We start from the raw sequence: 22,837 nt of genomic DNA on the forward strand, positions 1-22,837 counted from the left end.
GAATTTTAAAACGTACAATACTAATGTTTGACCAAAGAAGGTGAACAGGAAAGGCTTTATTAATACCAAGGTTGATTTCATATCAAAACTACTCAAAGTCATTTCATGATGACCAAAGTTTCAGTTAACTAAGAAATAAATAATTCTGTTATTTTATGTACTCAAGAAGCAAAACTGCAAAAACACATTGGCAAATTCACAAGTTTTGAGATTTCAATATCCTTTCCTCAATAAGTGATAGAAAAAAAAGCAAAAATGCAGCAACAATAGGTAGGCTTGGAACGACACCATTTTTACAAAAGTGCAATATATTCTAAGACCATAAAATAAATCTCAGTAAGAGAATTAAGTCAAAATGATTTAAACCACGTAAAAGTGATTACCAAACACATATGATACTTGAAAATATCAAAATACTTGGACACTCGGTAACACATCTAAATAACGCTGGGTAATACAGTCAATAAAAACAATCTAAAAGCATTTTTTTAACTGAACAAACATAAAAATACCGAGTTTGTAGAATGTAGCTACAACAGTATTTTAATGAAAAAAACAGTGCTAGCGGTTGAACTTACAACCTTCACGCTGATCTACATCCCCTACCGTTTTTTTTTTTGTTTTTCATTTTTACTTAAGGGCTACCTTGCCCAGCTTGGCTCTAATCTACTTTCCGCCAGCTGGAGGTGCAATGACGTCAAGGGTATAGGAGGCCCCGCCCCGATGACGTTGGCGCGATGACGTCAGGGCATAGGAGGCCCCGCCCTGATGACGTTGGCGTGATGACATCAAGGGCGTGCCGGGCGCGCGCTGGGTGTCGTTGCGGCTACCCTGTGGCGCGAAGGCTGGACCTTTTCTGTCAACACCAATGCTGGCTTGCGGAGGGCAGAGCCACCTGCCTCCTTCTTCCCTCGAGTCCAGGGAGCTTGGATCCCAGCTTCCAGAGCACCAGCCTGACCTGCAGGCGTAGCTGCTGCCGCAGCGGAGGACGCAGAGGTGTGGGGCTCTGACAGCGCCCCTGTCCCTTGTTCTCCTGCCGCCCCGGGTAGTGGGCTGCTTTTGAGTGAGGGGTAGTCACCGTTTCCTTCCCACCACCAGGCCCCGCGACCGCTCTGTTCTGCTGCGTGTGCTGGAAAATCCAGTTAGTCCGCAGAGGCAGAACCTTAGCGCGCTGTGGTGGGCGTGGGCGTGGGGGTGGAGGTGAGGAAACAGGCAAGTTGTTCAGTGTAGGAAGGGTGTAAAACGCAGAAATGCCTTTTTGTTGATAGAAGTGTGCATTTGTGTATTTACAAGAACTGAAGATGATTCCAGCTAGATTCCTGCTTTTCTTTGGACCATTTCATCATCAAGGCCACCAGTTTCCTAGTGTTGCTGTAACAAAGTGAGGCAAACTTGGTGACCTGACAAAAATTTACTACTTCTCAGTACTGGAGGCTGGAAGTGCAAAATCAAGGTGCAGGCAAGCGTGATTTTTACTCGAGGCTCTTAGGGACCCTGTGCTCCTTCTCTCCTGGCTTCTGGTGGCCATTGGCAATCCCTGATGACCTTACCTGGTAGACTTGTTACTCCTGTGTCTGTCTATGAGATCACGTAGCGTTCTCTTCTGCATGTATGTGTGTCTAGTCCTTGGATTGGGAACTGAGTTTACATCTGCAAAGTCACTGTTTCCAAACAAGGTCAAGGTCACGTTCACAGGTTCTGGAGAGGGAACGTGAACATATTTTTGTGAAGACACACTTTATTCCACGATAGCTGTGTACCTTGTCATTCATTAAAAACCCTTTCAACATTTTCTCCTTTATAGTATTTTCTTCCTTTTGTGGCAAAATTTGTCTAGAGTTCTTACATTCCTAGTCACTATTTTTAGCTCTCTCTTAACAGTTCTCTTGAATTTAAGTCAATTGGGCATTCACCTCCATTACTTTATGGAAATAGTTACATCTTCATGTCACATACTAGCCACTTCTATTTTGCTAAGTCCAGTGGTCAGTTCTTAGTCCTTATCTCATTTTTCCTAGCTCTTGACACAGTTCATAATTTACGTTTCCACAGTGTGTTCTTCACTTTTCTTTCAGTAGGTCGTCTTTTGGTTTTAGCTTCTGGGTCACTGGCTCCTCCTCTCTCTGACTTGATACTTTTGATGAAATATTTCTATAGCAATATAAACTTCTTATACATTTTTGATGCTTTTAACTCATAAAGTTTAGTTTCTGCATCATTTTTCTTTTAGCATTAATGTTTCTTAAAACATTACACCAGGATTAGTGTGAAAAATTTACTTCTTTACAGTTCTGGAAGCCAGTGGTCTAAAGTCAGAGTGCTGGCAAAATTGTGTTTACCTTGAAGGCCCTCAAGGCCTGCATGGCTTCTCCCAAGATTCTGGTGAATGCTGGCAACCCTCCAAATTCCTTGTCTTGTGGATATAACACTACAGTCTGCCTCCAAGCAGTAGGGATACTTATGATCCATTTTAGGACCCACCCTAGACCAGGTTGACCTCATTTTAACATGAGTATTTCTGCAAGGACTGTATTTTGAAATATCACATTTACAAGTGTCAGAGATTAGGACTTGAAAATAATGTTTTGGGGAGATGTAGTTTGATATACAGCAACAGTAAGACTAGCCTCAGCGTGGTGAGAGTCAGGCAAAATGGCACCAGCATCATTTCATTTTAATTTTGCCACTCTGCCCACAATTCCCATGCTCCAACATAAATTTAAGATCTTTAGGAGGAGCCGGGCATGGTGAGGCATGCTTGTAATCCAAGTACTCCAGAGGCTGAGGCAAGAGGATTGCTTGGTTTGGAGGCCAGCATGGGCTACCTAGTGAGTTCAAAGCCAGACTGAACTGCATACAAACACCCTGTCTCAAAAAAGATTTAGGAGGAGGCCTTCTTCTGGGTCTTAATCAACTTTAGAAGGAGATAGGAAAAAGAAATAAAAACTAGGGCCTGCCCCTCTGTATTTCCATATACCTTCATAGCTTTTGGGAAAAGGATCATTACTGAGGGCGTGTATGTATTAGCTTAAGAAGAGGGAAAAGTAAGAATCAGAATTTAAAAGTTATGTCATTGTTGCCTCTACTTTCCTTGCCCCCTACATCTCCACATATTAGTCTCACATGAGTTTCTGACAGTTGTTTTTAATTTTCCTATTATTTGTTGCTAGAAATATATCCTTCATTTTATAATTTCTCCACAGTAGATTTGGGAATTAATCATCTTTATAGAAAGTGATAATCCTTCAGTCACTTATAATTTAAAAACTTATTTTCTCCATTACTTGTACAAAAATGCTATAAACCGTGCAGATAAAAATGGCACTACTTGGACAATAAGTAGAATAGAGAAGAAACAGGTTTTGTAGCCAAATTGATCTGTGTTGAAATTCCAACCTAAATAATATTAACTTCATGACTTGTGGCTGACACCTAACTTCTCTGAGCTCAGTTTATTCATGTATAAAATGAGAATAATGATTTATATAAAGGACATATTTTAGCTTTAAAATGATTGACATTTTACTAATATGATTATCATACTTGGGCTTAAATAACTTGGTGTAAATTAAATTACTAATAACTGAATTCTGTTTTTCAGTGTTTAAAGTGTTACTCTTAAGAGGCAATTATGTAATTGCAGCTCCAGAAACTGTTTGATGAACTCTAAATAGACTGCTGAAGTATTAGAACAATGAAAACAAGTAGATGAATTCGATTAGAGTAACTTTATTTTTGTTATTTAATTAAATAATGTAAGATTTTCTCTGAATTTATTAATGTTTTATTCACAGGGAAGAATTAAATTTTTCATCTATAATTTGGAAGCTAAGTTAATAACACAATGAAGCCAGCAAAGCACTTGCCAAGCTCTAGTAACAACTTGGCAAGTATTACAGAGTTCATTTATAAAAAAGGCCAGCTTAAATCACCATCATCACCTAAAGCAAAAGAAAAACAAGGTGCAAAATTAGTACAAAATAAAACTGAACCAATGACCCTACAGTCTCCACCCACTGCAGAATCTGTTGTCCGTTATGCTTTGCCGATCCCATCAATTAAGACAAATGAATTAGATGGAGAAGATGAAGTAAACAGGATTATCAAACATCTGAAGATGGTAAGACGCTGGGTGGGTCCCGTGTAGTGGAGTTCCCATGGTGACTGCCAGGTTTGGCGATTTGCTAGCAATGTGCAAAGTATGGAACACACAACTCTGTTGATGTGAGAACGTATCGCAGTAGGCATCTGGAGGGGGACGTGGAAGAAACAAGAGCAGCTGATGAGAGACTTGTGAGTTTAGAATCACACAGTGTGGGGTTAATTTGTCTGGCAATTAATAGTGTCAGTGCAAGGAAAATCATTAAAAACTGAGTACTAAGAGTTTTAGTGAGGTTAGAATTTTAAGGGGACAAATTTTACATTTAATATAATTAATTTTAAATGGTGAAACTTTAATTTGCTTTGCATTTTTGTAGGTTGTCTCTACTTTGGAAAATTCCTATGGATTTAACTTTGAAAATGAAGAACTAGTAGTGAAACCTGAACAAGAAGACTTCTCTTTATCTGTAAGTATATATATATATATATATATATATATATATATATCCTTAGTATACAGAAATTAACACTGACTAGGGCTAAGATTTTCTTTTTGAGCCCACATAGTTTTCAGGATGAATTTCCTATTGAAGGAAATGGTCCTTTTAGGAAATTTAACAGTAGTATACTGGCTTTTCCATCTCTGCCAACCTCAATCTTAAGGTTCAAGATTATATACCTTGAACCTAAATTTAATAATAGTGGTTCTCATGTTGAATTTTAAGCCTGGCTTAGTTCATCATTTGGGTGTATATTCTATATCATGTTAAGAAAGTATTTGTGGTAAGTAAAAAGAAAGACTCAAGAAGGTTATTGTTGTTTAACATGTATCTTTGTTGTGTGTGCGTTACACAACAAAGTATTAAGACTGTATGGTTATCCAATCTGTTATTTTACATATTTCCTCATATTCAGTCATACATTAATGTACTATACAAACAGAATTCTTCTACTGTAGTTAGTTTTATTCATAATTCGTTTTGGTCTATGTCATGATATACTGAGGAGTCTTGGGTTGAGTCTTCTGATCAATAAATGTGATGTGTTTCTCATGTTTATTTAGGTCTTGGTTGATTTCTCTTACAATACTTCAGATTTTCCATCATTTAGGCATTATATATGATTTGCTAGATTTATACATTGAGATTTCATGCTTTGGGAAGTAATTATTAATGGTATTATGTTTTTAACTTATTTCCTATATGTTATGAGTATATTGACATATTAATAATTTTTTGTGTGTTGATGTTGTATCTTGAAAGGTTGTTCATTGTGTATTGTACTTTTTGTTCTAGGGGTTTTCTGTGAATTCTTTGGGATTTTCTACATAGACAATAATGTCATTTTCATGTTGTACATCATCTGATGGATCTGAACACTTCTTATTCTCTTGGCTTGACTTACTATGTTACTAGAATTATATTGAAGTAGTAGTAAGAGCAGATATCCTTGATGTTTCTAATGGCTACTTCCAGACAAAAGCAAAAGTGCTCTTCCCACCAACATAGGGGTGCTGTTGGGGGAATGGGAGTGCTACCTATTACTACCAAGTAAATGATCTCTCCTGTCAGCCCTGATAGCCCTGATAGCCCTGGTGGGGGGAGAAGGAGGACTGGTTTTTCAGCCTTCACTGTTCTTCAGACCTGCTGAAGAACATACAGCATGGAGTTATGGTGAAGAGAATCTTGTGGTGTTTGGCTCATTTAATATCTGTATTCCAAAAGAGTTGGGTGCTATCCTGGAGACTTAGGTACTTCAATTTGAACAGTATTTTTTAACTGTCTTCAAGTTCTATCTACTCAGCAGTGTCTGACCATTAAGCTTCATCTAGTGAATTTTATACTTCAAATGTTAAAATTTTTGCATCTGCTATTACATTTTGACTTCTTTGAAGATGTTTTATACTTTCTTATTATCTAACCTCTCTGCCTTTCCAGTTTCTATTCCTGAAAATTCTTTTATAAATAATAGATTTTTAAAATTGCTTATGTGTTAATTCCAATGTTTGGATCATCAGTGTTAGATTCTGTTTTTTTTTCTTTTGGTATTGATCTTATTTTCTTGGTCATTTATAAGTTTTTACATTTTTTAATTGGATTCCAACCATTGTAATATAAAAGTTATTTTAGTTATAAAGTTTTATTTTTGTTTTCTAAGGAAATTATGTTCTTTCCTTCCTCTGGCTTTTACAGTTAAAGGCTAATCATTTATAATCCCCTGAAAATTGAACTGAGTTGGAACTGGTAGACAGCTCACCTTTAATTAAACTAAACTCTCATTTAATTTCTCTAATCCATGATCTCTCCTATGGCTGCTTTCTCTGAAGGACTTGTTTCTTTGACTATGTCAGTATCTGATCTGGCAGGAGTTGAGACTTCAGATTTGAATGGTTTTGGTTACCTTTTGGTTAAATCTGGTAGGGCTTCAAAAAGCAGTCATCCTGTATTCTAGGAAGCTGAGGCAGGAGGATGTCAAATTTGAGTCCAGCCTGGGAAACTTAGAAATTTGGTGAGACCCTGTCTCAAAGTAAAGAAATTACATATAGGGCTGGGACACTGTAGCTTATTTCAGAGGCCCTGGTAACTGTTCCCAGTACTAAAAAAGAAATCATAGTCATCCTAGGAACATGCAGGATGAGATTTCTCCACTCTCTAGCCCCCTCCTTCTTTGCAACCATGTGTAATCACTACCATAATCAGACTTGAAACGTTCCCATTATTCGGTAAGGCTTCGTCATACTCCTTTGGGTTCAGTCACTGGTCCTTCGCTATGCGTTTGCCTTTTCCGAGAAGTTCACGTAAATAGAATTACACAGTGTGGAGCATGCTTTATTTGGCTCCCTTGTAGTGTTTTTGAGATTTGTCTGTGTTGTTCCATGTGTCAGCATTTATTTCTGCAGTTGTGCAGAGAAGAATGGGAAGAGAGATAGCATGAGTTAACTACTTCCTGAATATACTTTCTTCCACATTCTCTTTGACAGATAATTTGCTACTACACTGGAAGTATAGATTCTTGCCTTACATATCTATTTGAGGTGAAAGAAATCACACACAAAAAATTATCGAAAACTAGTTTAATCTACTAAGAAATAAATCAATACACAGATGGGTTATGAATGAGTAACTTTTTATTTTGCTGTTCTTTTCAAAAGGTTGGGGATAATATGAATTCGTTCTTGGTATGTTGCTCCCAATTTGCAGCTCAGCTAGAAGAAGCAGCTAAGGAAGAACACCATGTATGTATTTTCCGTAAAATTCCAAGTACAGACTATTAAAGCTTGCGTTCATTGTTGAAACGTGAATGTTATTTTCAGTCAGCAGTATTAGCCTAGATCCAGTCTCTTGAAGAGTTAAAAATATATTGGAGTGCACTATTTAGTTTTCTTTATTTTTAACATAAGCAATGTAATGTAATAATTAATGATAGCTTTAAAAGTAAAGTCAGGCAAAAGGAAGAAAATGAAATTCACCATAATCCTATATCTCAGAAATTAAGAACTGTTATTAACATATATTTATTTGCCATCCCAAATTTCTTTACTTATGTACACTGTTTTTTAATGGCGTAATATTGTGCCTATTTTAATTCACATTCATTTAAAAAATATATGATGATCCGTTTTTCATTTTGAAACCCCTGAGTCTTTTAGATTAATTATTTTTTACTTATATTTAAGTATTTATATATTTTACTTATATTTGATTACTTATATTTTTAATCAAGTCTTGTAAATTTGCTGTAAAAATGGGTACAGTATTTTAGAAGGTTCAGAGTTTCGTCTCTATATAGCATATATCCAACTTCATTCATAATACCATTTAATAACATATGTATTTATTTTTCTTGCTTATAACACCTGTCAAAGATTCACTAAATTTTATGGCAGTTTCCAGCTTCTGTGTGTCTGCACCTTTTCTTTATCATTTTTATTTTCCACTTACCTCGACTATCTCCGTCCTTTCTCTCATGATTCCCGATTATTTCACCTTTATTTTTATTTCTGTTCTGTTTCATGCTTTTGAGTACTAATTTTCTGATATAACTCTTTTCATGCTATCTTGTAAATCTTTTCCCTTTTCAATCTTTGTGATGTTATTTAAGTTTATTTCTTATAAGTACATAACTTGATTCATGAGGTACGAGGAGCTGTTTTGGTTTTCATTTTTACAGTAACTAGTGGATTAAACATCTTTTGTGTGCTTATTTGCCATCTTAATATTTTCTATGGAGAAATGTATATAAAATTATTTGCTTATTTTTATTTTATGTATTTATTTTTTGTCTTTTTGAGACAGAGTCTTGCTATGCAGTTCAAATTGGCCTTGAGCTCACTTTGTAGCCAAGGCTAGTCTCGAACTCACAGTAATTCTCCTGCCTCAGCCTTCCAAGTGCTGGGATTACAGACATGCACCATCACACTTGGCTTGCTTATTTTAAATCAATTTTGTTAAGTTGAAATTCTCTGTTCACAAATGCTTCTGTTTGCAAATAATTCAATTTTCAAACCAAAACGTTCTTGAAAATTTTTCTTCCATTTTCAAACTCTGCATCAGATGACAACACCATAATCATCTTCCCCACACAAACACAAACAACAGTTCTTTTTTCTTACCCTCCCTTCTTGCCCTTGTGGTACTAGGAGTGGAACCCAGCGCCTCACGCATGCTAGGTAAGAGCTGTACTAATGAGCTACATTCCTGGCTCCTAGCAACAGTGCTTAAAGAGTCTTAACTTGTTCATAGATACCTTTAAGTGGTAGAGAATGGAAATTTATTGAATTTGAGAGGTGAAAACTTAAGGCACCAAGATTAGATACCCTATGTCACTTGGTTGGCATCTATCCCAAAATTGTAAAACAAATTAAATTCATAAACTGAGGTACCACTGTAGTTTGAATATTAAGCTTTTATCAGATGGTATTATTTGTTATTATTTTCTCTCATTCTGTAAATTGATTGTTTTTCTTTGACTCACGAAAGTTTTAAAGTTTAATATAGTTCCATTTATCTGTTATATATTTTGTTGCCAATATTTTTCATTCGGGAAGTCATTGCTCAATTCAGTGTTTGAAAACATTACTGCTTTTTCTTCTAAGAGTATATTCATTTTACATTTTATGTTTAGATCTTAAATCCATATTGAGTTCATTTTTGAATGATGTAAAGGGTACAATTTCATTCTTTGGCTTGCTGGTACCCAGTGTTATCAGCATCATTTGTTGGTTTTTTTTTTTACAATTGTGTAGTCTTGGCACCCTTGTCAAAATTATTTGGTCATATATTCAAGAGTTTATTTCTGGGCTCTCAACTCATTTTGTATTGGTCTATGCATGTCTTTACACCAGTGCCACCTTATCTTAATTACTGTTATTTTGTAACATGTTTCAAGGCAGGAAGTGTGAGGTCTCCAATTTTGTTACATTTCAGAACTGGCTTGGCTACTTGGAGTCCCTTGAAATTTCATACAGATTTGAGGATCATTGTTTTTTTTATTTCTGCAAAGAATGCCATTGGGATTTTGTTAGAGTTTTCCTTGCATCTGTAGATTGCTTTGTGTAGCATGAACATCTTATCAATATTAAGACTTCCAATCAACATTTATATCTTCATTTATTTGTATCATTGATTTATTTAAGCAATGTTTTATAATTTTTGTTGCAGAAGGCTTTCACTTCTTTGGTTAAGTTCATTCTTCAGTATTTTTATCATTTTTCATTCTATAGTTAATGGTATTTTCTTAATTTTCTTTTCATGCTTGTCATTCTTACTGTGCAGAATGCAGCTGATTCTATGTTTTTTAATGAAATTTTGCCTTCATTGGTTCTAACTAACTTTAGATGTTTCTACATATAAGATTATGTTATCCATGTACAGAGCTAATTTTGCACTTTTTTCTCGTTTGCATGGTTTTCTTTTACTTATCTAATTGTTCCAGTTAGGGCTTCCTGTACTGGATGAATAGCAGTGGTGAGAGTAGGTCTTCTTGCCTTTTTCAATTCTCTTCTTTAAGTATGAACTTCACTATGACATTTTATATACGCCTTTTCATGTTAAGGTAGTTTATGTTCTTAGTTTATTAATGTATTTTAATTAACAAAGTGTTGGATTATTATTAAATTTTTATGTATGGATTGAGCTGATCATGTGCTTTTTGTTCTTTATTTTGTTGGTATGGTGATTAATCTTTATATGTTTAACAACCTTGCATTCCAGTAGTAAATTCCTCTTATCTCCTAGGTTTGGGGGTTTCTGTTTAAGCCTCTCTTTCCATGGCTTCTCTGGTGCTTTACAGTCATGGTGCTGGAGCGCCCTCTGGTGTCTACATATGGTACAAGCGGTAAAAGTTGTGATCAATGTCAGTTACCGTAGTTATCTCAGGGGCCTGGGCTTCAAGAGTTTGTGACAATAGCAGTCACAGCATGAATATTGTGAACCTAATGTGGTATGAGGTTTTAGGGACTCCTGTTCTCATTTTCCCCACAGTGGGAAGACTTGTCTGAAGCATCCGTCTTAGAGTCCTGTCTGACATGATATACAACTAGCTGCAGCAGTACTGAGCTCCAGGGTGCAGGAACCCATTGCAACTGTGAAGTTGTGTGTCTGCACCATGTTCTGGTGAAGCTGGGGTAGTATCTAAGTCTTGAGATTCAGGCTTAATCCTTGAGGGAGAACTAGGTTTGAAGTGTTCACAGATCCTGCCTGTTGTAAGGCTCTGAGACCCCCTCCTCACTGCAGTAGAGTCCTGGGCCTAGGGGTCCACCTTGCGGCTGACTTTGACTCTGGGAGGCGAGCAGGAGACGGCACTGGCCAAACATTGATGAAGGGGTGCTCTAGAGGTTTGGGCCCAGGAATGGGGTTAAATCTTTTGGTATGAGGGCAATTAGGGAAATTATCAGTTTGCTCATGCAGGTTCCCTGCTGACCTTGGTAAGCATATTCATGAATGTCATTTTGGGTTATTTGTCACTTAAATTGTTGGTCTTTGATTTATTAGGGTCAGTTCCTGTCTTATTTTTTTGTTTAGAGTATATATTCTTATATATTAATTTTTCTGGATTCTTTGTGGTTTGTTTTCCAATTTTTCTGATCATTACAGAAAATAGCTTCTCTTCTAGTTTTGTCAGAGTAGCTCCATGTAGGAACTACTTATTTCAGCCAGATATTCTGAATGTGACTTAAACCTTTGATTTTTTTAAACCACTGTGATGGTTCTTAGACCTCCTACTCCCAAGGTTAGTACTGTCACTACCCTGAAATACAAACTAGAAGTCAGTTTCTTGTGAAGTAACTTGAAAAGTTGGAATTCTGAATGCGTGGTCCATTTTCTTTTCTTATGGAGATGCTTGCAGCTGGAGTTCATTTCTAATAACTCTGCATAAAACTGGGAAAAAATCTGTAGCAAATGCCTGCACTCTTGGTCAGACTACACACTCTTTGAATCTATTGCTTTGCTGTTTGTCATCTCCAGGGCTTAGTGAATAACAGAGCCCTTCAACTGTGATAGACACAAATTTCTGCAGGTTATTGGGGAGAGGGTTAAGTTCTAAGTACTCAGGTACCCATTTAAGGTCATAAAGGTCTACAGATTGGCTTGTCTCATTTGTACCCAAAAGGAGGCTAATTAAAACTCAGATCTTCAGCAGTAGGTGGCAAAGTGAAAATGTTAGGTATGTAGTCTGAAATGTTCCAGGGAGAAATTGGAGGTGGACATTATGGTCTATTCATTCTGCTCTGTACCAGTGGAGATATCCATTGGAAGTGTTCAAGCACCTGTTTCAAACTGCTTTTTTGTTTTTATGATCTCTGAGGAGCAAGCAGCATAATTCATAGCTTTTGTACAGTTGATTATATGCAATGAAAAATAAAATTGGTTTGATATATGATGATAGTGTATTCATGTCATTTTGAGGTGAATTAAACACTTGAATGTGAGTGAAAGCAATAAAATATTTGAGAACAAACATAGGAGCTTATCTTATCTATGATCTGAAAGAACAAAATATGTATCATAAAGGAAAGACTGATGAATTTAACCTGTTGAGATCTCTGTTGTGTAAAAAGTCCTTACAGAAGAAACATGATAAATTTTAAGGCAAGCTATTTGGATATACAGCTGAGAAGAGATTATCCAGATCATATAATATATATTTATCAATAAATATAAGTTACTATTTAAAAAAAGGCATTTAACCATCGTGGAAGGTGAGGCCAGCTGGAAGACAGTGAGTTTGCACTGTGTACCCCTCCATTACATCCCAGAGGGCAGGCTAGCTGTAAGAGAGTGAGACCCTCCATTACATCCCAGGTGGTAGGGCTGGGTGGAAGAGAGTGAATCTGTGCTCTGGGCCCCTCCATTATATCCCAGGTGGTAGGGCTGGCTGGAAGAGAGTGAGTTGGCCCTCTAAACCCCTCCATTATATCCCTGATGGTGGGTCAGCTGGAAGATAGTAAGTTTGTGCTCCAGGCCTCCTCTATTACCCCCTCCCATGGTGGGGCCAGCTGGAAGAGTATAAGACTGGTGGGAATCCCAAGAGCCAGGAAAACAGCCAGGTGCCCATATGTACACTCGCCTTCGCAGGATGAAGCAATCAGCAAGGCCATCAATGTGAAAGCATCTGAAGCAGCACAAAGAGAGCAGCTGGACTCTGGAGAACTTCACTGACAGAAACCAGTCCCAGCCCCCACATTTAAAGGCCCCATACCCAGCACATCTCTGGGATGTAACATGGACATTGTCACAGAACTGTAAACCCAGAGGCATTTTATACCTTTTATGCTCCCTTGTTTGTCTGATTGGTTTTCCCCTACTTGTCTGGTTGGATGTCATCTTTTGCTTTATATTCTATGGTTATTTTTGTATTTGAGAATTTTTTTCTTTTCTCTCTCAGATCGTTTTTTTTTCTTCCTTTTTTACTTTCTTTTTCATTCTCTTATTTCCTTATTTTCACTGTTTAGGTTTCTTACCTTTCTTTTTCATTTTCTTCTATTGATCCTCTTTCTCTTTTTCCTCAACTATTTCTTGAATTTAAACGTTAAGTGAGTTATCATTGACTCTGCTTATTACCTTGCATTCTATTTGATTCCTTCCCTTCTTTGTCCTCCAGTTTCCCAGAACTTGGGTGATCATTCTTTGACCTCCAGCCTTGACTCTACTATATCTGACTTAATTCATCACTATAGCCTGTCCCCACCTCACAGAAGAGTTAAATAACTCCACTAAGGAGAAAGTCATTGCATACAAGTACACAGTACATGTTTGATTTTATTATAGAACCATAGAGTTTGTTTCTATGGACAGAAGTAGCTGGTTAATGGTTACCATAGTCAATAGATAAGCTGTACTTGAAACTATTATTACTAACTGTACTATTTTAACCAGGATGTCATAAGTATTATAAACAGTTTTTCTCCCATGTGAGTGTATGGGGTCATAATTAGCTCCACATCCCAGAATCAAAGAATTCGGAACTAAGCCAAATAGCAATTTTGTAATATTTACAAATTAGGAAGGTAGATTCTTGGGATTGCTATAAAAAACCAACTACATCTAGAGTATATCCTGGAAGAACACATATCTCTTTCCCTCCTTGAGGGAAGCCTGAATGCTAGTTATAAGGCTACATATCACAAGAAGGTGGCAAGTGTCAGCTTTGAAAACACAAGAAAAAAGACAAAATAGAAAATAACAAAAGGCAGAAGCAAAATGCAACCCCAGACTCCCAGCCACCCAAGACAAGCCTGGAACATAGAGGAAATTGGAAGTCAAGCACTAGAACTTTGTGAAACGAAAATAGAATTTTTTTTAAAAAAAGTATAAAAGACTACAGAGAAAATCACTCAGGTACAAAAATAAATGATGCTTAAAGGTAGTAAAGATACAAAAAAATAAATGAGCTTAGAAAAACGATGGAAACAAAAAATACACAACATAGGAAAGAAATGGAATCCATGAAACAGATTTAAACAGAAATCTAAGAGATTAAAACCTCCACTGAAAGTATATGCAACAGATTGAATGAAGGAGAGAATATAATTTCAGATCTTGAAGACAGAATTTCAGCTAGTGGTCATGAAAGACATCTTAAAAATAGCAAAAGTCTATGAGAAATCAGTCCAGCAGCTACAAGATGAAGCAAAGAAGGTAATATAAGATGGATGAGGTCAATGAGAAAGCTGGAGACTATACAAATGCCATTTAAAAAAAGCTCTTCACAGAAATAGTGGCAGAAAACTTCTCAAGCATGGATAGAGAATTTGATATACAAATATATGAAGCATATAAAACTCCACACAATCATAACCAAAGTAAAACTACACCAAGCTATGTAAGAAGATTCCAGAAATGCATCAAAAGAATAAAGTATTAAAAGCTGTCAGGTAAAAGAAGCAGATCACCTATAAAAAGAAGGCCATCAGAATTATGGCAGACTTAACACAAACCCTTAAGAAGAGCTTGGAGTGAAGTACTTCAAGTCCTGAAGGAAAATAACTTCCATCCCAAATTGATGTACCCTACAAAACTATCTTTCAAAATTAATGGAGAGCCAGGTTGTGGTGGCACATGCCTTTAATCCCAGCACTTGAGAGGCTGAGGCAGGAGGATTGTTACAAAGTTCAAGACCAGCCTGGGCTACAAAGTGAGTTCATCAAACTGCATAGTGAGACCCTGTATCAAAAAGACAAAAACAAAACAAAACAAATAATAGAAACATAAGATGACAAAGAACAACTAAACAAATTCATGATCATCAAACCAATCCTACAGAATACTGAAAGATGTGGTAGACAGAGATAAAAATGACCACAATTCCAAGAATAACAGAAACTACCAGGCAGGACAAGCAGTTAAACTGAAGGAAAAAGCAGGGAATGTACATCAGGAAAATATGACAAAGAGAAGCCAATATGTATCAGTGATAACCATCCATGTAAACAGCCTCAATTTATCACTCAAAAGAAACAGACTGGCACAAGAAATAAACTACAGCAATATTCCGTATAAAAGAAGTACATTTAATTCAAAAATAAATGCATAGACTGAAAATCAAAGGATGGAAAACAATCTTCTATGCAATGTGAACCCAGAAAAAAGCAGGTGTAGCTATCCTGTTTGCAGACAATTTGAACTTCCAACCAAAAATGATCAAAAGATATAAAAAAGATTACTATATACTTATTGAGAGGCGCCTTCAAGAGGAAGAGACAACACTCATAATTATGTATGTACATAATACAAGAACACCCAGAAATATGACAATTAATAAGAAATAAAAAATCAAATAAGTAATAATACAATTGTAATGGGAAGCACCAATAACTCATTTTTGCAAAGGAATCAAGTAGACACAAAAATCAGCAAAGAAATAATTAGAACTGAACCCAACCTTTGAACAAATGGACTCAGGAGATTTCTGTAGAGTGTTACACTCCACAAAATCAGAATACACTTTCTTCTCAGCTGCACATGGGATGTTCTCCAAAATAGACCACATACTGATCCATAGGACATGCTTATGTAAATTAATTCAAATTATCCCATCTATACTATCAGAGCACAGTGCAATGAAATTGGAAATCCATGGTGAAAGAAACCACAAGAACTTCATAAACAGATAGAAATTAAATAGTACCCTGCTGAACAACCAATAGGTGACAGATGAAATTAAATAAATTTAGATTTTTTACAGTTGAATCATAACAACAATACAAAATATAAGAACTTATGTTACATAATGAAAGCAACCCTAAGAGAAACACTTACAGCACTAAATACCCATATCAGGAAAATATAGCAAGTACATATAAACAACTTAATGATGAACTTCAAAGTAGAAATCTAGAGAAAGAAGAACATGCCAAGCTCATAAAAGGGAGAAAATTACAAAGATCAGAGAAGAAATTGACATATTGGAGACTTACAAAATACAAAGAGTCAATGAATTAAAGTTGGTTCTTTGAAAGTTTAAATAAAATTGACAAGCCTTTAGCCAACTTTATCAAAAAAAAGAAAAAAAGACTCAAATACACATAATTAGGAATGAAAAGATAAAATTACAATAGACCCTGAAGAAATTAAAAAGTCATCTATACCTACTTTGAAAAGTTATATTCAAATTTTCAAAGTAGGTATAGATAATATGAGAAATACAGAAGAAATGGGCAGATTCCTAGGTACATACAAATTACCAAGCTCAATCAAGAAGATATAAAAATACTAAATAAATAAATGTCAATAAATGAAATTGAAGATGTAATTAAAAAACTTTCAACAAAGAAAAGTCCAGGCCCTGATGGAGTCACTGATGAATTCTACAAGAATGTTAGAGAAGACCTAACACCACTACTTCTCAAACTCTTTAATAGAAAGAGAAGCAGTTCTCCCAGATTCATTCCTTGAAGCAAGCATTGCCCTACTAAAACCAGAGAAGGACACAACTAACAAAATTGCAGGCCAAATTCCCTAGTGAAAATAGATGGAAAAATCCTCAATATGATCCTGGCAAACAGAATGCAGCAAATCATCAAGAAGATTATACACCATGATCAAGTGGGATTCATCCCAGGGATGCAGGAATGGTTCAACATACATAAATCAATAAATGTAATACAACATATTAACAGAGCTAAAGATAAAAATAATGATCATCTCAAAGAAATAAAAGGAATAAAGATAAAGGAAGCAGTTAAACTTATTATTTGCAGATGATACGATACTCTACATATAAGATTCCAAAAACTCCACTAAAATACTGATGGATTTAATAAGCAAATTCAGTAGCATAGCTGGATACAAACTCAACACTCAAAAACCAATAAGCCTGCCTATACATGAATAACAAACTTAGAGAGAAATCATGGAAACACCTTTCACAGTCGCATCCAAAATAAATGAAACACCTAAGAATCTAACAAAGGATGTAAAAGACCCCTTCATTGAAAGCTACAGTACTCTAAAATTGAGAGATTGAAGAGAGTATTAGAAAATGGAGAGATATCCCATGCTCTTGGGTAGGAAGAACTGATATAGTGAAAAATGACCATACTTCGAAAACTGTTACACTGATTTAATGGAATTCTGATCAAAATTCCAATAGCGTATCTCACAAAATTAGAGGAAAACAGTTCTCAAATTCATCTGGAAACAGAAGAGACCTAGAATAGCAAAGGCAGTCCTGGGCAACAAAGGCAAGGCAGGGGCATCACAATCCCTGACTCAAACTTACACTGTAATTCTACTTTGATAAAAATAACATGCAACTAACAAAAAACCAGACCCAAACATTAGTGGAACAAATTAGAAGATGCAGAAACAAGTCCAGGTATACTAAGCCACCTTATCTTTGACAAAGGTGCCAAATGTGTTCACAGGAAAAAAGACAGCCTGTTTAATAAATGGTGCTGGAAAAACTGGCTCTACACATACTGAAGATTAAAGTTGGACTCATCTTTCATCATGCATGAAGCTAAATCGAGCATGAATCAAAGATCTAACTATTAAGACAGCAACATTAAATCTTCAGGAAGGTAGAGTAGGTAAAAGTCTTGAAGACATTGGTATAGGCAAAGACCTGATGAACAAAACTTCAATTTCACAGGAACTGTTACAGAAAACCAACAACTGGCATTTCACCTCCCTGAAAAGTGGTTGCACAGTAGAAGAAACTATCAACAGAATGAAAAGACAACTCAAAATACGGGAGAAAGTGTTTTCCGTTCTTCAACAAAGGATTACTATCAAGAACATAAAGAACTTGGAAAAACTCAGTCCTCCCAGATTTAAAAACCCAAACCCAAAATGGGAATCTGAGATGCATATACACTTCTCTAAATACAAATGACAAATTCAATATATGAAAGATGTTCAACATAACTGGTCATTTGAGAGATGCAAATTAAAACAACACTGAGATTTTAACTCACCCTGGAAAGAATGGCTATTATCAAGAAGTCAATCAATAACAAATGCTAGAGTGGCTGTCTGCAAGGAACTCTTCTCCACTGTTGCTGGGAGTGTAAACTGGTGCAACCACTTTGTTAATCAGGGTGGAGATTTCCCAAAAAACTAGAAATGTAGATCTCATTCAACCCAGCTATTACCCTTCTGGGTATCTTGCCAGAAGAATTAAAAACATCCTACAATGGTAATACATGTGCACCCATGTTCATAGAAGCACAATTTGTAATGGTTAGATCTTGGAAACAACCTAAATGTTCATTGACTGAAGAATGGATAGAAAAGATGTGGTACTTTTATACAATGGAGTACTACTCAGCCATAAAGAGAGACAAACTTCAGAGTTTTATAGATAAATGAGTGCAATGTGCCCATACTCGTAAATGAAATAAATCAGACATACATGTGTAAATACATTATTTCACTAGTGTGAGAAGCTAAAAGAAACTATATGTATATGTATGTGTATATGTATATAATACAGTTAAGATGGCTATATTACTGATTTCTGTGAGTTCATTGAAGAGAAAGATTTTCACTGGTAATGTTCAGACAATTGAATGTAGATGTTTTTGCCCCAGGTGACTGATTTAGGGTTGGCAATTCATAGTTGTCCCCTGACTGTTGTTTTTGAAATTTTATTTTTTTTCTCTTTGAAATCAAATGGCTTTGAAAATAAATAAATAAATAAAAGTGTAATGTAAGTGTTGGTTTGTTACAGATGGCTTTTATCAGATTAAGATAAAGACTTTCTATTCTAATTTTCTTTAGGGTTTTTAACATAAATGGGTATTGGACTTTATTTTGATTGGTGCATTGAGACCTTTTACACTGATGATTAACTGGATAAGTATTGACCTATCCTTGTCATTATATTATTTTCCTTTTGTTGGTTTCCTTTTTATCTGTGTAATAGTTTCCTTTGCCTAGTGGATTCATTCTATTGAGATTGATGTCTGTTAATGTTTATGTAATTGAGTGTACTAGTATTTGGTGCACATGTATTTATGATTGTTACCTCATTTTTTGGAGTTTTCAGTTGACAAGTTCAGTAGTGAACTTCTTTTTCTTATTTATTTTATTAGTTTTGGGTAGTTCACATTGTCTGCAAATACCATAGCTACCCCTGCTTTTTGTGGATTCCTGTGGCAAGGAATATTATTTTCTATCCTTTGACTTTTAGTCTATGAATTTCTTTTTGAGTTAAATATGTTTCTTTGAATGCAGTGTATTGTTAGGTCTTGGTTCTTGATTCATTCTGCCTATTTTTTTTTTGATTGGTGAGTTGAGACCATTTATATTTCCTATTATTAGTTCCTTGTCTCTGTTTAACTGCTTTCCCTGCCTGATAGCTTGTTTCTATTGGTGCTTTTGTGCTTGTGGTCTTTGTTTTCCTTTTCTGCTGTATCCTTCAGAACATTCCAAAGAGATGGTTTAGTGGCTCATATTGTTTTTTGTCGTGTAAATACCTTATTTCTCTAGTGATTTTGAAAGATAGTTTTGCAGGGTACATCAATATGGGTTGAAGGGTTTTTTTTTTTCAGGGCTTGAAATTTGTCCCTGTAAGTGCTCCTTGATTTGAGGATTTGTGTTGAGAAGTTTAATGTGATCCTAATGCGCTTCTTTATATGTAATTTTTTCTTTTCTCTACCTGCTTTAAATATTCTGTTCTTGTGCTGAATTTCTCATATCTTGAGTATTATGTGCCTTGCTGCGGATTCATTTTGGTCATGGCTGCTTGGAGCTCTGTCTGCTTAATGTACTTGTATATTGAATTCTTTATTCATAGTTGGGATATTTTCTACCATTATTTTTGTGAAGAGAATTTTTATATCTTTTGTCTCCAACTTCCTCACTGACTCCAGTTAATCATATGTTGTTCTTATTTGCTACATTTTGTAGCTGTTGGATTCATGTTTCATGGTCATTTGTGATTTTTAAGATACCTTTCTTTTCATGGTCACTAACCACAATCGTGTCTTCTAGATCCAGTATTCTATATGTACTGCTTCATATACTTTCAGTGGAGTTTTTAATCTCCTGGACTTCTTTTTGGATCTGTTTCATGGATTCCATTTCTTTCCTATTTTGGACATTCATGGGTTCCATTGTTTTCCTGTGCTCCTATTTTTAGAAAAAACTATGTTCCCTTCAGTGTCTTTCATTTTCAACATTTCTTTTGCACCCGTTTGTTTTTTCACTTCCATTGCTGTCATTTCAGAAAGTGGTTGACTTCATTTCCAGTGGTTGACTTCTGATTTCTTCTGTCTCACTGTGCTCTGCATTTGTCTTGGGTGGGATAAGAATCTGGGGTTGTACTTTGTTTCTCTGTCTTGTCAGTTTCCATTTTCTACTTTTATTTTTTGTACTGATACTTACAGATTCTTATGGTACAAAGGTTTATCCCTAGTATATAGGTTTCCCTAGGAAATGTTTGTTTCTCAGGGATGTTTTCTAGATGTATATATTTCTTAGCCTTAGCGTCTATCCCAAAAACTTGCCTTCCCACTGTATTGGGAATGAAAAGTTGTTACCTATTTGACTCAAGATCCAGTAATTTGGTACTAGACTGCAGTGATTGTCATGACTTCATACAATCACAGTGTTGCTATACAGGGGAGAAAAGCAGATTATAACAGGTATAACATCCTGGCTAAAGTAGTAAAAGTATCAATAACAACAGTTTCAGTTATATGCTGGATATTGACAAACTGTGGTAACTGTTAACCTGAGTCCTTTAATCATAGGACCAAATTCTACAGTTATAGAACAAAATCCAACAAATTGTAGGAACTTTTATGCAGTGATTTACCCCTTATGGAGTGATTTTACACTCCATAAGTGTTGGGGAGTTGGTTTAAGAGGGATAGAGGGCAAGATAAACAGATGAATGAGGTTAAATATTTTAGCAGCAAGTGATAGTGCAAAGGAAAATCACCCAAGTTTTGGAAACTGTAAAACACAAGAGAAAAAGAAGAAAAAGCTAAGGAATATTGAAGTGAAACAGAAAGAGAGTAGACAATGTTTACTCAAAGGAAAGTATCATAAAATCAAGCAAGATAAGTGATGGAAGAAAGAGCATTAGTAGAAAAAAACACATAGAAAGGTAACAAATCAAAGTCATGAAAGAAAAAAAAAAACAAAAATCAAAAGTTACAGTAAAAACAAAAACCAGCTTTACAGGAAAAGAGAAACCAATCAGACAGAGAAAAGGTATGCAATTCCTCTGGTGTCTACAGTTTTGTAATAGTCTGTCAACTCCCAGAAATGTGTACTCCAGTGGTATTTGTGGTGGGGATGGGATTGATCTTGGCATCTGGGTTTGGGGGATGGGACTGGTCTTCTGCTGCTAGAGTTTTTCCCAGGTCCTTAAAAAAACCAAAACCAACAAACAAACAAAAAACCCCTAAGGCAGCTCTACCTGCCCACTTCTATTCCACATGTTTGTGTGTAAAAGCACAATGCTGGTTCACCTAACTTACTAACTTCTGGGTTATATTCTCACCGCTGACTTGGGCTTTTCCATACTGCTGGTCCCATCTGTCCATTGTGTGCACCACGGCTGGAGCCTTGCTGGATCTCTGGGAGTCCCACCTGCACTGAGCTGGCATTTCGTCATTGGGATACCTACCTGGATTGGGCTGGCTGTGTGTGCCCCCAGCAGGACCTTCCTGGGTTGCTGGTGTTCCTCTGTTGAGATTCTTGGAATTGTTTTCATTGCTTTTTCCCAGAATATCCTTGAAGCACTTGTTTGGTAGTCATAAATTTCTCCGGGTTCTCTTTAATGTAGAAATATCTTATTTCTCTCACAATTTTGAAGATAATTTTGCAGGATATATCTGTCTGGCTTAATTAACTTCTTTTAGGACTCAAAAGACTTCAACCTTTTGACTTAAATGTTCGTGTTGAGAATTCTGCTGTTTTTCTTTATAGGTGATCTGCTTTTGTAACAGCTTTTGATATTTTGTTCTTGTATTGAATTTCTAGAATATTGACTATTATCTGCATTACTGTAGTTTTTCTTCTGATCATGGCTATTTGAAGTTCTACATGCCTCACTTACATATATGTGAAATTCTATTCTTTTCTTGCTTGGAAAGTTTTCTGCTATTACTTCTGTAAACAGATTTTTATGCCCTTTGTACTATTTTCTGATTTTTCATTGATTTAAATAAATCTTATATTAGTCTTCTTTGCATCATCTAGCAGCTATTGAATTGATTTTTCACCATCCCTTGCTGTTTTTAAGAAGTGATTCACTTGATGATTGCCAGCTACAGTCTTCATTCACATTGGTTGGCAATACTGTGCCTTCAGTAGAATTTCTTATCTCTTGGATTTCTGCTGACTCTGCTTTATGGAATCTAGTTCCTTTTTGCATTGGGCATTCATGATTTTCATGGTTTTCCTTAGATCCTCTTTTTTTTTTATTTGTATTAACTCATTCTTTCATTATGGCCATTATCACTTTAGCAGATTTCACTTTGTTGACTATTTTGTCCTCTTTGGAATTGTCTTCTCTTGGCCTCTGTGATGTACCTGCCTGTGTGGAATCATGGTTTCAGACTGGCATTTTAAACTTATCTTTAAGCATTATGCCACATTCTTTTTAGGAAGCTTTTGTGTAACAGCAACATTGAACCGCAGTACTCTGAACAACAGTTTTTAAAGTATTTCCTGATTTCTTTATCTTTTTTGTGTGTTCACTTTTCTAGGATTAATTTTTTTGTTTGCTAAGTTAGAATGTATAATTCAAAATCTTTGAATTTCTGAAAATAGTTTCA

At 35.8% G+C, this 22,837-nt stretch overlaps 1 protein-coding gene across 1 annotated transcript in view; it reads left to right on the forward strand.

The window, feature by feature from the left end:
• The first annotated feature begins 796 nt into the window (after positions 1 to 796).
• Ccdc7 (coiled-coil domain containing 7) overlaps positions 797 to 22,837 on the forward strand; it is a 262,433-nt gene continuing 240,392 nt past the window's right edge. The window contains exons 1-4 of the mRNA XM_063254066.1: positions 797 to 996; positions 3,795 to 4,120; positions 4,479 to 4,568; positions 7,253 to 7,336. Of these exons, the coding sequence (XP_063110136.1) occupies positions 3,845 to 4,120; positions 4,479 to 4,568; positions 7,253 to 7,336 (450 nt within the window). The 5' untranslated portion in view covers positions 797 to 996; positions 3,795 to 3,844. The remainder of the gene's footprint in view (positions 997 to 3,794; positions 4,121 to 4,478; positions 4,569 to 7,252; positions 7,337 to 22,837) is intronic.

Source organism: Cavia porcellus, unplaced genomic scaffold, assembly GCF_034190915.1.
Source record: "Cavia porcellus strain 051 isolate PalLab524CR breed Dunkin Hartley unplaced genomic scaffold, mCavPor4.1 scaffold_7, whole genome shotgun sequence".
Lineage (NCBI taxonomy): Eukaryota > Metazoa > Chordata > Mammalia > Rodentia > Caviidae > Cavia > Cavia porcellus.